Source organism: Anomaloglossus baeobatrachus, chromosome 5, assembly GCF_048569485.1.
Source record: "Anomaloglossus baeobatrachus isolate aAnoBae1 chromosome 5, aAnoBae1.hap1, whole genome shotgun sequence".
NCBI classification, from domain to species: domain Eukaryota; kingdom Metazoa; phylum Chordata; class Amphibia; order Anura; family Aromobatidae; genus Anomaloglossus; species Anomaloglossus baeobatrachus.
Window position 1 is genome coordinate 432,695,115 of NC_134357.1, and position 16,982 is coordinate 432,712,096.

Sequence of the window (16,982 nt, forward strand, 5' to 3'; positions counted from 1 at the left end):
AGGGCATCGCTGCGGCGGCCTGAGCTTGGCGGGCTGCACCTGGCGTGGCTGCGGCCTGCTTCAGCGTCGCCGCGCCGGACGCCTCTTCAGGGACCGCGGACGTGGCAGCAGGGATCGGGGCACTCGCGCTGGCAGGGGCATCACTGGACTCACCCATCGGTGGCAGCATCGGGGTCTGAGTCGTCACCGCCCGGTCTGGCACTCGGCGCGCGGCTCTCCCCTCATAGGCCTGAACCGCCGCGGTCATCCACAGAAACTCCGTCCGTCCCTCTCTGATCAGCCTTCCGACCCTGGCCTCCAGTTGATCGCAGAACTCGGCGAGCTCCCGACACCACAAGGCAGCGGAGCCTGGCTCTGGGTCTCTGCATTCAGACGCCATTTTCTCTAACAACAAGCTGCTGGCTTCTTTTCCGTTCCGCCGTCTCTGGACGCTTCCGCTCTCTTCACAAGCGAGGTCAGAACTCTGCAGGGGATCTCTGGGTAGCCACACCTCTTCGTGGGCGGTAACTTCTCCCAGCGCGGGCTGCTGTTGTTTTTCAGCGCGCTTTTCATGGTGGCAATATGGCGGCGCTTCCAATTTTTCAAGCGGACCGCCCAGGCACATGGTCACCTGTCTGAACAGGTCTAGTCCTTATCCTGTTCGTGACGCCAGATGTGAAGCCCCACAGGTGTTGTGTTGGTGCATTACCTTCAGGGACTCCACTCGGCTGGATCTTGTCACTGGTAGGAAATCTTCTATTTGTCGTGACGCCACTCTCAGAATTGCGGTCAGTGGGGACCGCCACTGCAGGTTAAGGGATGCCTGGGGCTGATGGTGGGTGCAGTCGGGTGTAGTAGCCTCCTGAGAGTGAGGCAAGCCCCAGGGCCCTGTGTAGATGTGTAGAACTACAAGGCGCAGAATAACTCCACACAAGCAGGATGTCTTTCAGGGGTTTTACTCACAGTTGATGGCAGGGTGAGTAACCCGGGCGTAGCTGGGATTAACCAGACTGGAACCAGGTATCCTTCAGGCTGACTTCTGATGGTGACTACCAACTCGCCTTCCTTAGCCCTTTTTGGTTTGGGGTGACCCCGACTTTTAGTCCCTATGGGGGTCACCCAGGGAAGATGCTGCAGCCTCTCTCCCCTTCGTTTGCCGTTTGCTTGTCGCCTGGACCAGGCCACTCCAGCTACTTGCCTCCTGTGACCTATGGGCCCTATCTGTGGCTACGTGGCTGCGGCTTTTGTGGTGTTGTGGCGTGGGCTTTGAGAGCCCCACACCGGCAGGTTTAGCAAAAGAAAGCTGGATCTATCTCCGCTTCGGGATCTGCCGCCCGTTTGGGCCTGGTACTTCCTAGCAGTCTCCTTACTTCCCACTCCGTGCTCTCTCTCTAGCTGAGATGGGTTTCGGGTAGCACTCCTAGTTGACCGTTCTCCCCCGTCGGTAGCCACTGCGCGGACGCTGTCAGACTACAGCAGCCCAGGGGAAGGGGTCAGCTCTCCTCGGAGCTCCCTGGACTCTGCTCTGAACCGGCTCACATCTGGGACCTTCACTGCTGCTCCTGTCAGAGCTTCACTTTCCTGCTCCTCACTCCTCCACACTCTGCTGCAGACTGTTTACTCCTCCTTCTCTTTTCCCTTTTGTGCCTGCCTACGCCACCTAGCAACCAGACTCTCTTACCACACCCCTTGAGAGGAGATGGAGGCTTTTGGCCCCCTCCACTATTCCAGTGGAGGTGAAGGCTTTTCCCCCTCCTGGGATCCCCAGGGGTCCTCTCAAAGGTACATGTGTGAGACCTGATCACTATGCGCCTGTGTAGTCACACCTCGGTCAGCCTTCTGGATTACCTGTATTGTACTGTCCCCAGCATGGGTGCAGTACTCAGTGGTGCCTGACCAGGTCAGGGGCGCCACATTTGTTTCAACTTCTCAACTTTTCAAAGTCTATTTTTCCTTTTGTGTGTGTGTATATATATATATATATATATATATATTTAATGTGTATATATATATATATATATATATATATATATACAGTATATATAAATATACCAGCTTTAGTAGATGAGCGTTGTCCGGGATAGTAACTGTCTCTGTGTCTGTCTCTGTGTTTGTCTCTGTGTCTGTCTCTGTCTCTCTTTGTTTCTCTCAATCTCTGTGTCTGTCTCTGTCTCTGTGTGTGTGTCTGTCTCTGTCTGTCTCTCTTTGTCTCTCTCTGTCTGTCTGTCTCTTTCCCAATCAGTTTCATTCCAGGTCTGTCTCTTGCCCCGTCTGTCTCTGTCCCAGTCTGTCTCTTTTCCCGTCTGTCTCTTTCCACATCTGTCTCTTTTCCCGTCTGTTTATTTTCCCGTCTGTCTCTGTCTTTTTCCTTGTCTCTGTCTCTTTCCTTGTCTCTGTCTCTTGCTCTGTCTCAATCTCTTTACCTGTCTTTTTCCTTGTCTCTTTCCCTGTTTTTGTGTCTTTTCCTGTTTTTATCTATTTCCCTGTTTTTGTCTCTTTCCCTGTCTGTCTCTTTCCCTGTCTGTCTCTTTCCCTGTCTGTCTCTTTCCCTGTCTGTCTCTTTCCCTGTCTGTCTCTTTCCCTGTCTGTCTCTCTGTCTGTCTGTCTCTCTGTCTGCCTCTGTCTCTTTGACTGTCTGTCTCTCTCTGTCTCTTTCCCTGTCTGTTTGTCCCTGTCTGTCTGTCTGTCTCTTTCTGTCTCTCTCCATCAATCTACCCACCCACATCATATTACCTCACACATAAGCTTCTTATACTAACAATTTATTTTGTTCCTATAGCAACCAATCACAGCTGCTATTAATGACCTGTAGCTCGCAGCTCCATTGACTTTAATGGAGGGAGATTATTTTGGAGAGTAACTGTAAAGTGCAGGGTTCAATTTTCCCGTCAAAACATAGTCTATGACGTTCCTTGAGTCACATGGGGTGTCTGTGCAAAATTTTGTGATTGTAAATGCGATGGTGCGGATTCCTTTAGCGGACATACACACCTACATACATACACACACACATATACACTCAGCTTTATATATTAGATCATTTGCATTCAAACAAAACATCAATGCTTTCCACACATACCTGCGACCAACAATGAACCCAGTAGTTTGCAGTATCGCTTAAGTGTTACCTGCAAACCTGACCCCTGAGGAAGCTATGTGAGGTAGCGACTGGTGATGAGCAAGCACTACCGAGCATGGTATTGCTTACTCTTCACAAGTTGGGTCCAGGCTCTTGTCACCAGGCAGAACTTCCAAAAAATTAAAATCACCCAAATTCTCATGAAACATTAAATTCTTTATTCTTCATTATACAAACAAACATCATTCTTGTCACCAGGCAGGTAGCGACAAAAGTTGGGTCCAGGTTCTTGTCACCAGGCAGATAGTGACACTAGTTGGGTCCAGGTTCTTGTCAGCAGGCAGGTAGTGACACTAGTAGAGTCCAGGTTCTTGTCCCCAGGCAGGTAGCGACACTAGTTGGGTCCAGGTTCTTGTCACCAGACAGGTAGCGATACGGGTTGGGTCCTGGTTCTTGTCACCTGGCAGGTAGCAACACTAGTTGTTTCCAGGTTCTTGTCACCAGACAGGTAGTGACACGAGTTGCATCCAGGATCTTGTCACCAGGCAGGTATGAACACTAGTTGTGTCCAGGATCTTGTCACTAGGCAGGTAGCGACACTAGTAGGGTCCAGGATCTTGTCATCAGGCAGGTAGCGACACTAGTAGGGTCCAGGATCTTGTCACCAGGCAGGTAGTGACACTAGTTGTTTCCAGGTTCTTGTCACCAGACAGGTAGTGACACTAGTTGTTTCCAGGTTCTTGTCACCAGACAGGTAGTGACACGAGTTGCGTCCAGGATCTTGTCACCAGGCAGGTATGAACACTAGTTGTGTCCAGGATCTTGTCACCTGGCAGGTAGCAACACTAGTTGTTTCCAGGTTCTTGTCACCAGACAGGTAGTGACACGAGTTGCGTCCAGGATCTTGTCACCAGGCAGGTAGCGACAAAAGTTGGGTCCAGGATCTTGTCACCAGGCAGGTAGCGACGCTAGTAGGGTCCAGGTTCTTGCCACCAGGCAGGTAGCGACAAAAGTTGGGTCCAGGATCTTGTCACCAGGCAGGTAGCGACGCTAGTTGTGTCCAGGATCTTGTCACCAGGCAGGTAGTGACACTAGTAGGGTCCAGGTTCTTGCCACCAGGCAGGTAGCGATGCGAGTTGGGTCCTGGTTCTTGTCACCAGGCAGGTAGCAACACGAGTTGGGTCCTGGTTCGTGTCCCACACAGGTAGTAACACTAGTTGGGTCCAGGTTTTTGTCACCAGGCAGGTAGCGACACAAGTTCAGTCCAGGTTCTTGTCACCAGGCATTGTCACCAGGCAGGTAGTAACACTAGTATTGTCCAGGTTCTTGTCCCCAGGCAGGTAGCGACACTAGTTGGGTCCAGGTTCTTGTCACCAGACAGGTAGCGATATGAGTTGGGTCCTGGTTCTTTTCACCAGACAGGTAGCGACACGAGTTGGATCTAAGTTCTTGCCACCAGGCAGGTAGTGACATGAGTTATGTCCAGGTTCTTGTCACCAGGCAGGTTGCGAAGCTGGTTAGGTCCAGGATCTTGTCACCAGGCAGGTAGCGACGCTAGTTGTGTCCATGATCTTGTCACCAGGCAGGTAGTGACACTAGTAGGGTCTAGGTTCTTGTCACCAGGCAGGTAGCGACACTAGTTGTGTCCACGTTCTTGTCACCAGGCAGGTAGCAACACTAATTGTGTCCAGGATCTTGTCACCAAGCAGGTAGCGACACTAGTAGGGTCCAGGATCTTGTCACCAAGCAGGTAGCGACACTAGTAGGGTCCAGGATCTTGTCACCAGGCAGGCTACGACACTAGTAGGGTCCAGGTTCTTGTCATCAGGCAGGTAGCGACACTAGTTGTGTCCACGTTCTTGTCACCAGGCAGGTAGCGACACTAGTAGGGTCCAGGTTCTTGTCATCAGGCATCTTTTTGCATACCTGTATGTTCCCTGAGTCTTCTATGTTGGTATTTATACATTGAGGTTTTATCTACAAGTTATTCTATGCATTTTTCTTATTGTTCTTGCATAGATTCACTAATACCATTAATTATAACATGTATATGTTTTTACTATTTATTATTTATTTACGGTAATCATTTATTCATTTACTATTTTTTTCCACACGTGTTCTATTATCGGGAACATTATCAATCTTATTGCAAATACTGTATACCTGGTGTTCTGGGGATTATTTTGGATTTTTATATCCTTACCTTACTTGTCATTTATATGGCTTTTTTAATAAATTGTTTATTTGCCAGTACTATTTTTTGATGATCAATAAAATTACGTTTTTTTATTTTTATTATATCTGGATGTGCACTTATGTTTACTGTGCAGCTTTTCATTTTTCTTCTATTTAGTCCAATTATCTTGCATAGTTTTGTTGTAGCAGCCCTTTATCTTTATATATTATTGTATTTGTGGTGTCTACTACCCACAACTCTTGTTCTGCAAACGTGTGCGCTCATTCACCCCTGCCGATGGTTGTGTTGCGGAAGCGCATTATGTGAACATTTCCTAAAATTGTGCCCAAATTGTGTCCAACTGAGAATAGTACAGGATCTGTTTCAGTGTGTTAGTGCTTTCTTTTTTTACAAGCCCTGAAGCCTGCATATGATTAAAGGGAATCTGTCAGCAGGTATTTGCTACCTCATCTGAGAGTAGCATAATGTAGAGACAGAGACCCTGATTCCAGTGATGTGTCACTTACTGAGCTGTTTGTTGTCATTTTGATAAAATCAATGTTTTCTCTGCTGCAGATCTAGCTGTTATACAGAGCTCATAAATACAGTTAGGTCCAGAAATATTTGGACAGTGACACAATTTTCGCGAGTTGGGCTCTGCATGCCACCACATTGGATTTGAAATGAAACCTCTACAACAGAATTCAAGTGCAGATTGTAACGTTTAATTTGAAGGTTTGAACAAAAATATCTGATAGAAATTGTAGGAATTGTACACATTTCTTTACAAACACTCCACATTTTAGGAGGTCAAAAGTAATTGGACAACTAAACCAAACCCAAACAAAATATTTTTATTTTCAATATTTTGTTGCGAATCCTTTGGAGGCAATCACTGCCTTAAGTCTGGAACCCATGGACATCACCAAACGCTGGGTTTCCTCCTTCTTAATGCTTTGCCAGGCCTTTACAGCCGCAGCCTTCAGGTCTTGCTTGTTTGTGGGTCTTTCCGTCTTAAGTCTGGATTTGAGCAAGTGAAATGCATGCTCAATTGGGTTAAGATCTGGTGATTGACTTGGCCATTGCAGAATGTTCCACTTTTTTGCACTCATGAACTCCTGGGTAGCTTTGGCTGTATGCTTGGGGTCATTGTCCATCTGTACTATGAAGCGCCGTCCGATCAACTTTGCGGCATTTGGCTGAATCTGGGCTGAAAGTATATCCCGGTACACTTCAGAATTCATCCGGCTACTCTTGTCTGCTGTTATGTCATCAATAAACACAAGTGACCCAGTGCCATTGAAAGCCATGCATGCCCATGCAATCACGTTGCCTCCACCATGTTTTACAGAGGATGTGGTGTGCCTTGGATCATGTGCCGTTCCTTTCTTCTCCAAACTTCTTTCTTCCCATCATTCTGGTACAGGTTGATCTTTGTCTCATCTGTCCATAGAATACTTTTCCAGAACTGAGCTGGCTTCATGAGGTGTTTTTCAGCAAATTTAACTCTGGCCTGTCTATTTTTGGAATTGATGAATGGTTTGCATCTAGATGTGAACCCTTTGTATTTACTTTCATGGAGTCTTCTCTTTACTGTTGACTTAGAGACAGATACACCTACTTCACTGAGAGTGTTCTGGACTTCAGTTGATGTTGTGAACGGGTTCTTCTTCACCAAAGAAAGTATGCGGCAATCATCCACCACTGTTGTCATCCGTGGACGCCCAGGCCTTTTTGAGTTCCCAAGCTCACCAGTCAATTCCTTTTTTCTCAGAATGTACCTGACTGTTGATTTTGCTACTCCAAGCATGTCTGCTATCTCTCTGATGGATTTTTTCTTTTTTTTTTCAGCCTCAGGATGTTCTGCTTCACCTCAATTGAGAGTTCCTTAGACCGCATGTTGTCGGGTCACAGCAACAACTTCCAAATGCAAAACCACACACCTGTAATCAACCCCAGACCTTTTAACTACTTCATTGATTACAGGTTAACGAGGGAGACGCCTTCAGAGTTAATTGCAGCCCTTAGAGTCCCTTGTCCAATTACTTTTGGTCCCTTGAAAAAGAGGAGGCTATGCATTACAGAGCTATGATTCCTAAACCCTTTCTCCGATTTGGATGTGAAAACTCTCATATTGCAGATGGGAGTGTGCACTTTCAGCCCATATTATATATATAATTGTATTTCTGAACATGTTTTTGTAAACAGCTAAAATAACAAAACTTGTGTCACTGTCCAAATATTTCTGGACCTAACTGTATGCTGTAGTAGTCCTCTAATGACAATATACTGTTGATTAATCAGTGATTTTATCAAAAGTACACTAAGCAGCCCAGTAAGTGACACATCGCTGGAATCAGGATCTCTGCCCTTACTTTATGCTGCTCTCAGATTAGAGTGGAAAAACCTGGTGACAATTTCCTTTAAGAAGGGGAGGTTACACAGATGTTTCCATTCTCAGGCAGAGCTCCTGAAAATGGCAATGGAGTGAAGTACTTAGTATATTAAAAAACCGTGTACTCGTAAAAATCCCTCCCTAGAAAGTATATGTTTTCTTTTGGAGTCAGGAAAAGTTGACAAGGTACAAGGATTTATGCAGTAAATGTTACATGTGCTTAGAAAAGAAGAAAAATGTCACACTCCAAGACGTGTTCTGTGTAAGTAAGTCATAGCTGCTGTCTTGAAGAAAGAGTCACCGTTGTTAATGGGCTGTCTTTGATAGTGGCTTAAAGGAGCTTTGTCAGTACAGGATGACTGTTCACACCAAGTACAGGCGCTCATGCATCATGGCGGGGCTAATAATAATAATAATAATAATTTAATAATAATTTTATTCATTTATATAGCGCTATTAATTCCACAGCACTTTACATATATTGGCAACACTGTCCCCATTGGGGCTCACAATCTAGAGTCCCTGTGTGGGAGGAAACCGGAGAACCCGGAGGAAACCCACGCAAGCACGGGGAGAACATACAAACTCCTTGCAGATGGTGTCCTTGGTGGGATTTGAACCCAGGACCCCAGCACTGCAAGACTGCAGTGCTAACCACTGAGCCACCGTGCCGCCCATTTCATTTACATGCACCTTCCAACTTGCTCATTTTCCATCCATCTTCATCCTCCCCTCTTTTTTGATGGATGGCTCTGGCTTCATAGAGCCAGAGAAGAAAGGAGATAGCGGGAAAACCAGCAGGTGGGAAGATGTATATAAAGATTAGCCCCACCATGATGCATGAGCGCCTGTACTTGGTGCGAACAGTCATCCTGTGCTGACAGAGTCCTTTTAAATGGGTATTCTCAAGTTTGAGAGTTATGACCGCCATGGGCTCCACCGATCCTTAGAACTAGACCTCTAAAGAACCCTGGCTGAATGGAGTGGGGATTGATCATGTCCACTGCCACTCCAATCATGGGAGTGCCGAAAATAAGCAGAGCGCAGCACTCAACACTCTCTGGCGCTTCCATCAAGAATGAATGGAGCGGCACTGCACATGATCGATCTTCGCCAGGGCTCTTCAGAGCTCCAGTTTTCGGGATCGGTCAGACCCTTAGCAATTGGACAGTTACCTGCCTATCCAGTGGATAGTGGATAACTTTCAGATTTGAGAACACTTCTTGAGTAACTAGAGATTCGCTGCACTACCAGACACCACCTAAGGACAAGAGTGGCGCTGTTTCGGAAAAATAGCTGTTTGTATAATGAGAGTGACATATCCTCTTCTTGATACTATATCACTATTGTATAATCTTTAATGGCAGGTTTTCATGTAAACATTTTAGGTGCTCCTGCAATGACCGGTACAGCCACCTTAATTATTAACCTAAAGGACATTAATGACAATGCCCCCAAACTGCACACTCCATTCATAACAACATGTGAGAAGGATGAAGAGGTTATTCTCAGCACACCCATCATCGACAAAGACATCAAACCCTACTCCGGACCCTTCTACGTCAATGTCGCAGACAAAGAACCTGAGAAGTTGCCCATCAAAATGATAGACTATAATGGTAAGAGACAGATTGTCCCACTTTAAATGTTTTTCCCCCAAATCCCCCTAGAGTGGGCTATCAACCTTTCTGCTGACTGATGGGCTACCATAGTGAGCTTTCACTATCTGAAGGCAGAGGAGCCCCTGTATTTCTTTCTGTCTGAGGCGACCCTGTAGTTCTTTCTCTCTGTTGTCTGATGGGCCACTATAGTAGGATTTTGGCTTCTGTTGGCTGAGGAGCTTCTATAGTGGGCTGTCAACTTTTAAGGGTAAAGAGTATGTGTATTTCTTTTTACTTATAGAATTAGTGATAGGGGGGTCTCATAGACGACTTCTTCCCATCACTAATTCTAGGCTTGATGATAGCTATGCGCTGTTATTAACCCATCATTACCCCGATTGCCACCGCACCAGGGCAATTGCGATGAGCCGGGTAAAGTTCCGGGACTGTCGCATCTAATTGATATACCAATTCCGGGCAGCTGCTGGATGATATTTTTAGGCTGGGGGGGCTCCCAATAACATGGGTCTCCCCAGCCTGAGAATACAAGCCCTCAGCTGTGAGGCTTTATCTTGGCTTTGTATCAAAATTGGGGGCACCGCATGTCAATTTTTTTTATTTATTTATTTTACTGTACAATATAGACCCGCCTACTGGTGGCTGCGATTGGTTGCAGTCAGACAGCTGTCACTCATGGGGCAGTTCTGACTGCAATTAATCACAGCCACCGGTGTCAGGGAGAAGCAGTGAATATGTGTGAGCCTAATGAGCGGGTGCAGTGAATATGTGATGAGGCTAATGAGTGGGTAGGGAAGAAGAAGAGAGGCAGCGGGAATAGTGTGACAGCTGCGCTGTGCTGTGATCGGTGAGTATGAACCTAAGAGAGACATCCTCATTCCCAGAAACCACATGTGAGTCAGAAATGCATCCAGGCATATTCTCCAGGCTCTCCCCATTCACTTTCATCACTTTCCCATCCATTTCAGCCTTTTCCTAAGGCCCTCAGACCTCTTTGTTGGGTCCAGCAGAAAATTACTCGCATTTCCCATTGACTTGCATTGTACTCGCTATTCGTAATCAATACACGAATATTACAAAGTACTCGTTACGAGTATAGCGAATACAAATATTATGGTACTCGGTCATCTCTACTTACAATAGAAGTTAATGGGGGTGGAACGGTGCCTGAGCTAGCTGTTCTATCAGTGTTGTTAAAAAAATATCTAAAATCATCAGGCTGCTGAGGACCCCTGCACGCAGGGAGAGACCTCACTCCAGCGAGCCGAGAGAAGCTGGATTTGACTTCTCTCCCATGTGACTCGGTCAACAGCGGCTTTTAAAATATCTTTTGCTCTGTAATACCACTATGTATCCAAGTCAAACATACCTGGCTGGAATCATACAGCTCATGAATCAGGCAACATGTCTCAGCTTTCAGGTTCCCTTTAAAATTATGTAATAAGGAACATTTAAAGGGCTGAGGAAGGGCATGATATTGACGAGATAGCCTGTCGTCCTTATCCCTACAGAAGTGACGGTATTGTCCTTGAAGTACAGTATTGGATAACTCACAAACAGAATTAGGTTTTACGTCTAGTGATGAGTGGACCCGTGGATGTTTGGGTTCGCTGGGTTCGGCCAGACATTGAAAAAAAGTTTGGTTTGTGACCCCAACTTGACCCCAGATGTTGAACCCCATGCAAGTCATTGCAGACCCAAACTTGGGTGCTGTAAAATAATTGTAGTAAAGGCTAGTGGGCTGCAATAGGAAGCAAAATGGGGGCAATGGCGCTTCAAAAAAAATGTGGATAGGGAATAAACACAAAAAAAATGTGGGGCCTAGCATATCTTTGTTAACCAGTGACGGTAAAGCAGACAGCTGAGGGGCGTCAATCCTCAATTGTATGCTTTACTGTGGCTGGTTATGGAAAAAAAAGAGGGGATCCCACACCTTTTTTTTCATTATTTAAATAAATAATTTAAAAAACTGGCGTGAGGCCCCCCAAATTTTTGATAACCAGCCATGATAAAGCAGACAGCGGGGGGCTGCTATTATCAGGCTGGGAAGTTCCATGATTATTTGGCCCGTCCTGGCCTAAAAGTAGCAGCCCGCAGTCACCCCAGAAATGGCACATCTAGTTTGGGTTCTCTCATTCCTAGTTATGCCTTCATGTCAGATGGCGTATTGTAACTATCCCAGAAGTGATCTGTCAAAATTATATATGGACAGTTGCTGATAACTTGCAGAGCTGGTTATTCAAAGAATGAGACACACCTACAAGCTTCATGTCAGTCCCCGTAGGCAACACCCATAGTGAAGACCATGACGAGGCCTGACGCTTTAAGAAGTTCATATACTGCATAGAGATGATAATTTCTAGGTAATTATTAGCAAGTTCTTCAAAGTTGTAAATCATGTCACATTCCTATGTCAATGGCAAAAGTAAATCTCATGCTGCGGCTCCTGGAGTGTTATGTGATGTACAGACATTTCTTAAAGTGAAGCTCCACTTATGATTAGAAAGTGTAACAGCGATCATGTCACTCATAAGGGTAATCATGTAACGATGGCATCTTTCAGTGGGCAGCATGGTGGCTCAGTAGTTAGCACTAGTGATGAGCGAGTACTAAAAAGCTCGGGTGCTCGAGGATCGGGCCGAGCATCCCAAGATACTCGTGTACTCGGCCCGAGCACCGAGCCCAATGTTATCCTATGGGAGACCCGAGTATTTTTGTGAAATGACCCCCGGCAGCATGTAGAAACCCTAAAAATGGCATAAAAGTCTCAGAAGAGTGCTCAAATGACATGGCAACAGCATGGGGAAGATCCCTTGAAGCACTTATCACTCAAAAGTCACAGCTATGAACAATTTTGTCCGCGTTTTACGCCATTTTTACGGACTCACCAGAAAACCTTCAAAAATGACACCAAAATGAATTTTCATGGCGGAAATGTTAAGGGCACATGCCCAATAGTGAGATAGAGCTAATGTATGTTACTTTTTGAGATTAATACATGAAAGATTTTACGTAAAACATTGTGTGGCACTCCGATGTCCCTGAGAAGAGACGTACATAAAGGCCTCTGAGTCTAATGTGCCCATTTTGAGGAAGTGAGTCTTTGTAGCATTTTCCTTTGCCAGGGCAGTCCAAAATTGTGAGGTTCACCAATGCCCCTGCATACAGATGTGCATGAGGGCCTGTAAACCTGAAGTGCCCATTGTAAGGAAGTGGGTCTATTGTAGTATAGCCCTTAGGCAGGGCAGCCAAACATTGGGAGGCTCCACGTTGTCCCTGGATAGAGACGTGCATGATGGCCTGTAAACCTGAAGTGCACATTGTAAGGAAGTGGGTCTATTGTAGTATAGCCCTTAGGCAGGGCAGCCAAAAATTGGGAGGCTCCACGTTGTCCCTGGATAGAGACGTGCATGAGGGCCTCAAAACATTAAGTGTCCATTGTCAGGAAGTGGGTCTATTGTAGTATAGCCCTTTGGCAGGGCAGCCAAAAATTGGGAGGCTCCACGTTGTCCCTGGATAGAGACGTGCATGAGGGCCTCAAAACATTAAGTGTCCATTGTCAGGAAGTGGGTGTATTATAGTATAGCCCTTAGGCAGGGCAGCCAAAAATTGGGAGGCTCCACGTTGTCCCTGGATAGAGACAGGCATGAGGGCCTCAAAACATTAAGTGTCCATTGTCAGGAAGTGGGTGTATTATAGTATAGCCCTTAGGCAGGGCAGCCAAAAATTGGGAGGCTCCACATTGTCCCTGGATAGAGACGTGCATGAGGGCCTCAAAACATTATTCCCATTGCAAAGGAGCGGGTCTCCTGTCGTTGTAATGTCCATTCTGCAAAGAATGGGCGAAAAAATTTACCACTGGGGGTATACCTGAAACAAAGGCCTAACTATTGTAACGGTCATCATGGTGGCGCATGAGGAGAAGGAGGAGCAGTCCAGCGATTATCCAAAGTCCAGAAGTGTGTACCCATGGGTGAGTGGAGGTACATGGCAAATTCCCGTTACAAACTTTAAATTCCGCTCTCATTTGCTGGTGGTGTGGTGAAGTCTGGCCCAATCCAACCCTTGTTCATCTTGATCAGAGTCAGCCTGTCAGCATTTTCAGTTGACAGGCGGGTTCGTTTATCTGTAATGATTCCACCAGCGGCACTAAAAACACGCTCTGACAAAACGCTAGCGGCAGGGCAGGCCAGGACTTCCAAGGCGTAGAGAGCCAATTCATGCCACGTGTCCACCTTGGATACCCAATAATTGTAAGGCACAGAGGAATGTCGGAGTACAGTTGTTCGATCTGCAAGGTACTCCTTGAGCATCTGGGCAAACTTAGGATTTCTTGTGGCACTACCCCGCACCTCAGGGGCTGTGGTACGTGAGGGGCTGAGAAAACTGTCCCACATCTTAAAGACTGTTCCCCTACCTCTGGCGGATTGGACTTGTGCCTCTCTCGGCTGTACGCCTTGGTTGTCCACTGATTCCTGACCTATGCCGCTAGCGTTTTGTGAGGGGAATGCTTTGCCTACTTCCGTGACTATGGCCTTCCGGAACTGCTGCATTTTGGTTGACCTCTCCGCCTCGGGAATAAGAGACATAAAGTTCTCCTTGTAGCGTGGGTCTAACAGTGTTACCAACCAGTAATGATTGTCGGCCAAGATGTTCTTAATGCGAGGGTCACGAGACAGGCAGCTAACCATAAAGTCAGCCATGTGCGCCAGACTCTTAACAGCCAGGACTTCAGTAGCCTGACCAACACGATGACTGAACATACTGTCCTCCTCCTCCTCCTCCTCCTCCTCATCTACCCTGTCCTCTGGCCAGCCACGCTGAACCGAGGATATGACTGGTGTGCATGTCATATCCTCAATTTGGCCGGAGAGTTGCTCCATGTCTTCATCCTCCTCCTCGTCATAGTCCTCCACTGCACGTTGTGATGAGACGAGGCTGGGCTGTGTGTTATCACCCACACCCGCTACTGTTTCTTGCTGCAACTCATCGCGCTCCGCCTGCAATGCATCATGTTTGTTTTTGAGCAGAGACCGTTTTAGAAGGCAGAGTAGCGGTATGGTGACGCTAATAATGGCGTCATCACCACTCACCATCTTGGTGGAGTCCTCAAAGTTTTGGAGGATGGTACATAGGTCGGACATCCATCTCCACTCCTCAGGTGTTATGTGTGGAGTTTGACCCATTTCCCGACGGCTTAGGTGATGCAGGTACTCAACAACTGCCCTCTTCTGCTCACATATCCTGACCAACATGTGCAGAGTTGAATTCCAACGCGTGGGGACATCACACACCAGTCTGTGAGCCGGAAGATGCAAACGGCGCTGAAAGCCGGCAAGGCCGGCTGAAGCAGTAGGTGACTTTCGAAAATGTGCAGACAGGCGGCGAACTTTTACCAGCAGATCAGACAGCTCTGGGTATGACTTTAGAAACCGCTGAACCACGAGGTTGAGCACATGGGCCACGCATGGAACATGTGTCAGCTGGCCTCGCCTCAAAGCCGCCACCAGGTTCCGGCCATTGTCACACACGACCTTTCCTGGCTTTAGGTTCAGAGGTGTGAGCCAGTGATCTGCCTGCTGTTTCAGAGCTGTCCACACCTCTTCTGCATTGTGGGGTTTGTCACCTATGAAGATTAGCTTCAGCACAGCCTGTTGCCGCTTCGCCGAGGCAATGCTGCAGTGCTTCCAGCTTGGGACTGGTGTGGAGGGTAAAGTGGATGAGGATGTGCAGGAGGAGGAGGAGGCTGAAGAGCATGACATTCCGGAGTTGTAGAATGTGGGTGAAACCCTGACTGAGGTAGGGCCTGCAAACCTTGGTGTGGGAAGGACGTGTTCCGTCCCTCGCTCAGACTGGGTCCCAGCTTCCACAATATTAACCCAGTGTGCCGTCAACGAGATGTAGCGGCCTTGCCCACAAGCACTTGTCCACGTGTCTGTGGTTAGGTGGACTTTGGGTGAAACAGCGTTGTTCAGGGCACGTGTGATGTTTTGTGACACGTGGTTATGCAACGCGGGGACGGCACACCGGGAGAAATAGTGGCGGCTGGGGACCGAGTAACGTGGGACAGCTGCTGCCATCAGGTCGCGGAATGCTTCTGTCTCCACCAGCCTAAAAGGCAACATTTCCAGCGCAAGCAGTCGCGAAATGTTAGCATTTAGAACTGTGGCATGTGGGGCGTTGGCAGTGTATTTGCGCCTGCGTTCAAAGGTTTGCTGAATGGATAACTGAACGCTGCGCTGGGACAAGGACGTGCTTGATGATGGTGTTATTTCTGCGTAGGCAACTGCAGGTGCAGGACCGGAGGAGGCTTGTTCGCAGGCAGCATGGACAGGGGATTGGCTCGCATGCACAACCAGCGAAGACGTAGCAGTGACATCAGCAAGCACTGCTCCTCGACTCTGTTGTACTTCCCACAAAGTCGGGTGCTTGGCTGACATGTGCCTGATCATGCTGGTGGTGGTCAGGCTGCTAGTTTTGGTACCCCTGCTGATGCTGGCACGGCAGGTGTTGCAAATGGCCTTTTTAGAATCATCTGGAGCCAACTTAAAAAACTGCCAGACTCGTGAAGACCTAACATTTGTAAGGCACCTTGTGTCGTGTTGTTGTTCCGGGGAACGGTTGCCTGACTTCTGCCTGGAGCCACCACCCTGCTTCTTACTGCCTGTTGGGATGCTACGCCTCCCTCCCCCTGTGCACTGCTGTCCTCGCTCTGCATATCCTCCTGCCAGGTTGGGTCAGTTACTGGATCATCCACCACGTCGTCTTCCTCTTCCGCACCCTGCTCCTCCTCCTGACTTCCTGACAATTGTGTCTCATCATCGTCCACCCCTTGTTGAGACACGTTGCCAATTTCGTGAGAACGTGGCTGCTCAAATATTTGGGCATCTGTACATACGATCTCCTCATGACCCACTTCAACATGAGCTGGCGAGAGGCCAGAATGTGCGAATTGAAACGTGAACAGCTCTTCCGAGTGTCCAAGTGTGGGACCATTAATGTCCGAGGACGTGTACTCAGCCTTGTGGTAGGAAGGAGGATCAGGTTCTGAAATGTGCGGTGCAGTATCACGGCTACTGACACTTGACCGTGTGGAAGACAGAGTGTTTGTGGTGGTGCCAATCTGACTGGAAGCATTATCCGCTATCCAACTAACAACCTGTTGACACTGGTCTTGGTTCAAGAGCGGTGTACTGCTGCGGTCCCCAAGAATTTGGGACAGGACGTGTGAGCGACTAGATGTGGCCCTTTGTTGTGGCGAAATTAGAGCTTGCCCACGACCTCGGCCTCTGCCTGCACCACCATCACGTCCACTTCCTTGTTCCTTGCCAACGCCCTTGCGCATTTTGCAATGCTGTGCTGACGTGTATTCACTAGACTTGTGCGTTATATCCAAGTTTGTGCAAATCGTGCACCTGTACGCTGCCACCGACAGGCACACACGTGCGGTTTTTAAATGCAAGCACGGACGCACTAAGAACCTAACAGGTTTTTAGGAGCAAAAATTACTGAGAAGTCTGACACTATCAGCCACTGCTGACTGACGTGTATTATACACTACACTTGTGCGTTATATAATAGTTTGTGAAAAACGCACACAAGTGCACCTGTACGCTGCCACCGACAGGCACACACGTGCGGTTTTTAAATGCAAGCACGGACGCACTAAGAACCTAACAGGTTTTTAGGAGCAAAAATTACTGAGAAGTCTGACACTATCTGGACTGTTTTAGA

The 16,982-nt window shown here is 47.5% G+C and overlaps 1 protein-coding gene across 4 annotated transcripts in view; it reads left to right on the top strand.

Moving 5' to 3' along the window:
- Nucleotides 1-16,982, top strand: part of LOC142311727 (cadherin-like protein 26) — a 273,298-nt gene that overhangs the window by 209,882 nt on the left and 46,434 nt on the right. For 3 of the 4 annotated variants that reach the window (XM_075350388.1, XM_075350392.1, XM_075350390.1), the window contains exon 11: nt 8,997-9,248. In XM_075350388.1, coding sequence (XP_075206503.1) covers nt 8,997-9,248 — 252 coding nt within the window. The remainder of the gene's footprint in view (nt 1-8,996; nt 9,249-16,982) is intronic. The other variant, XM_075350389.1, reaches the window with a different exon arrangement.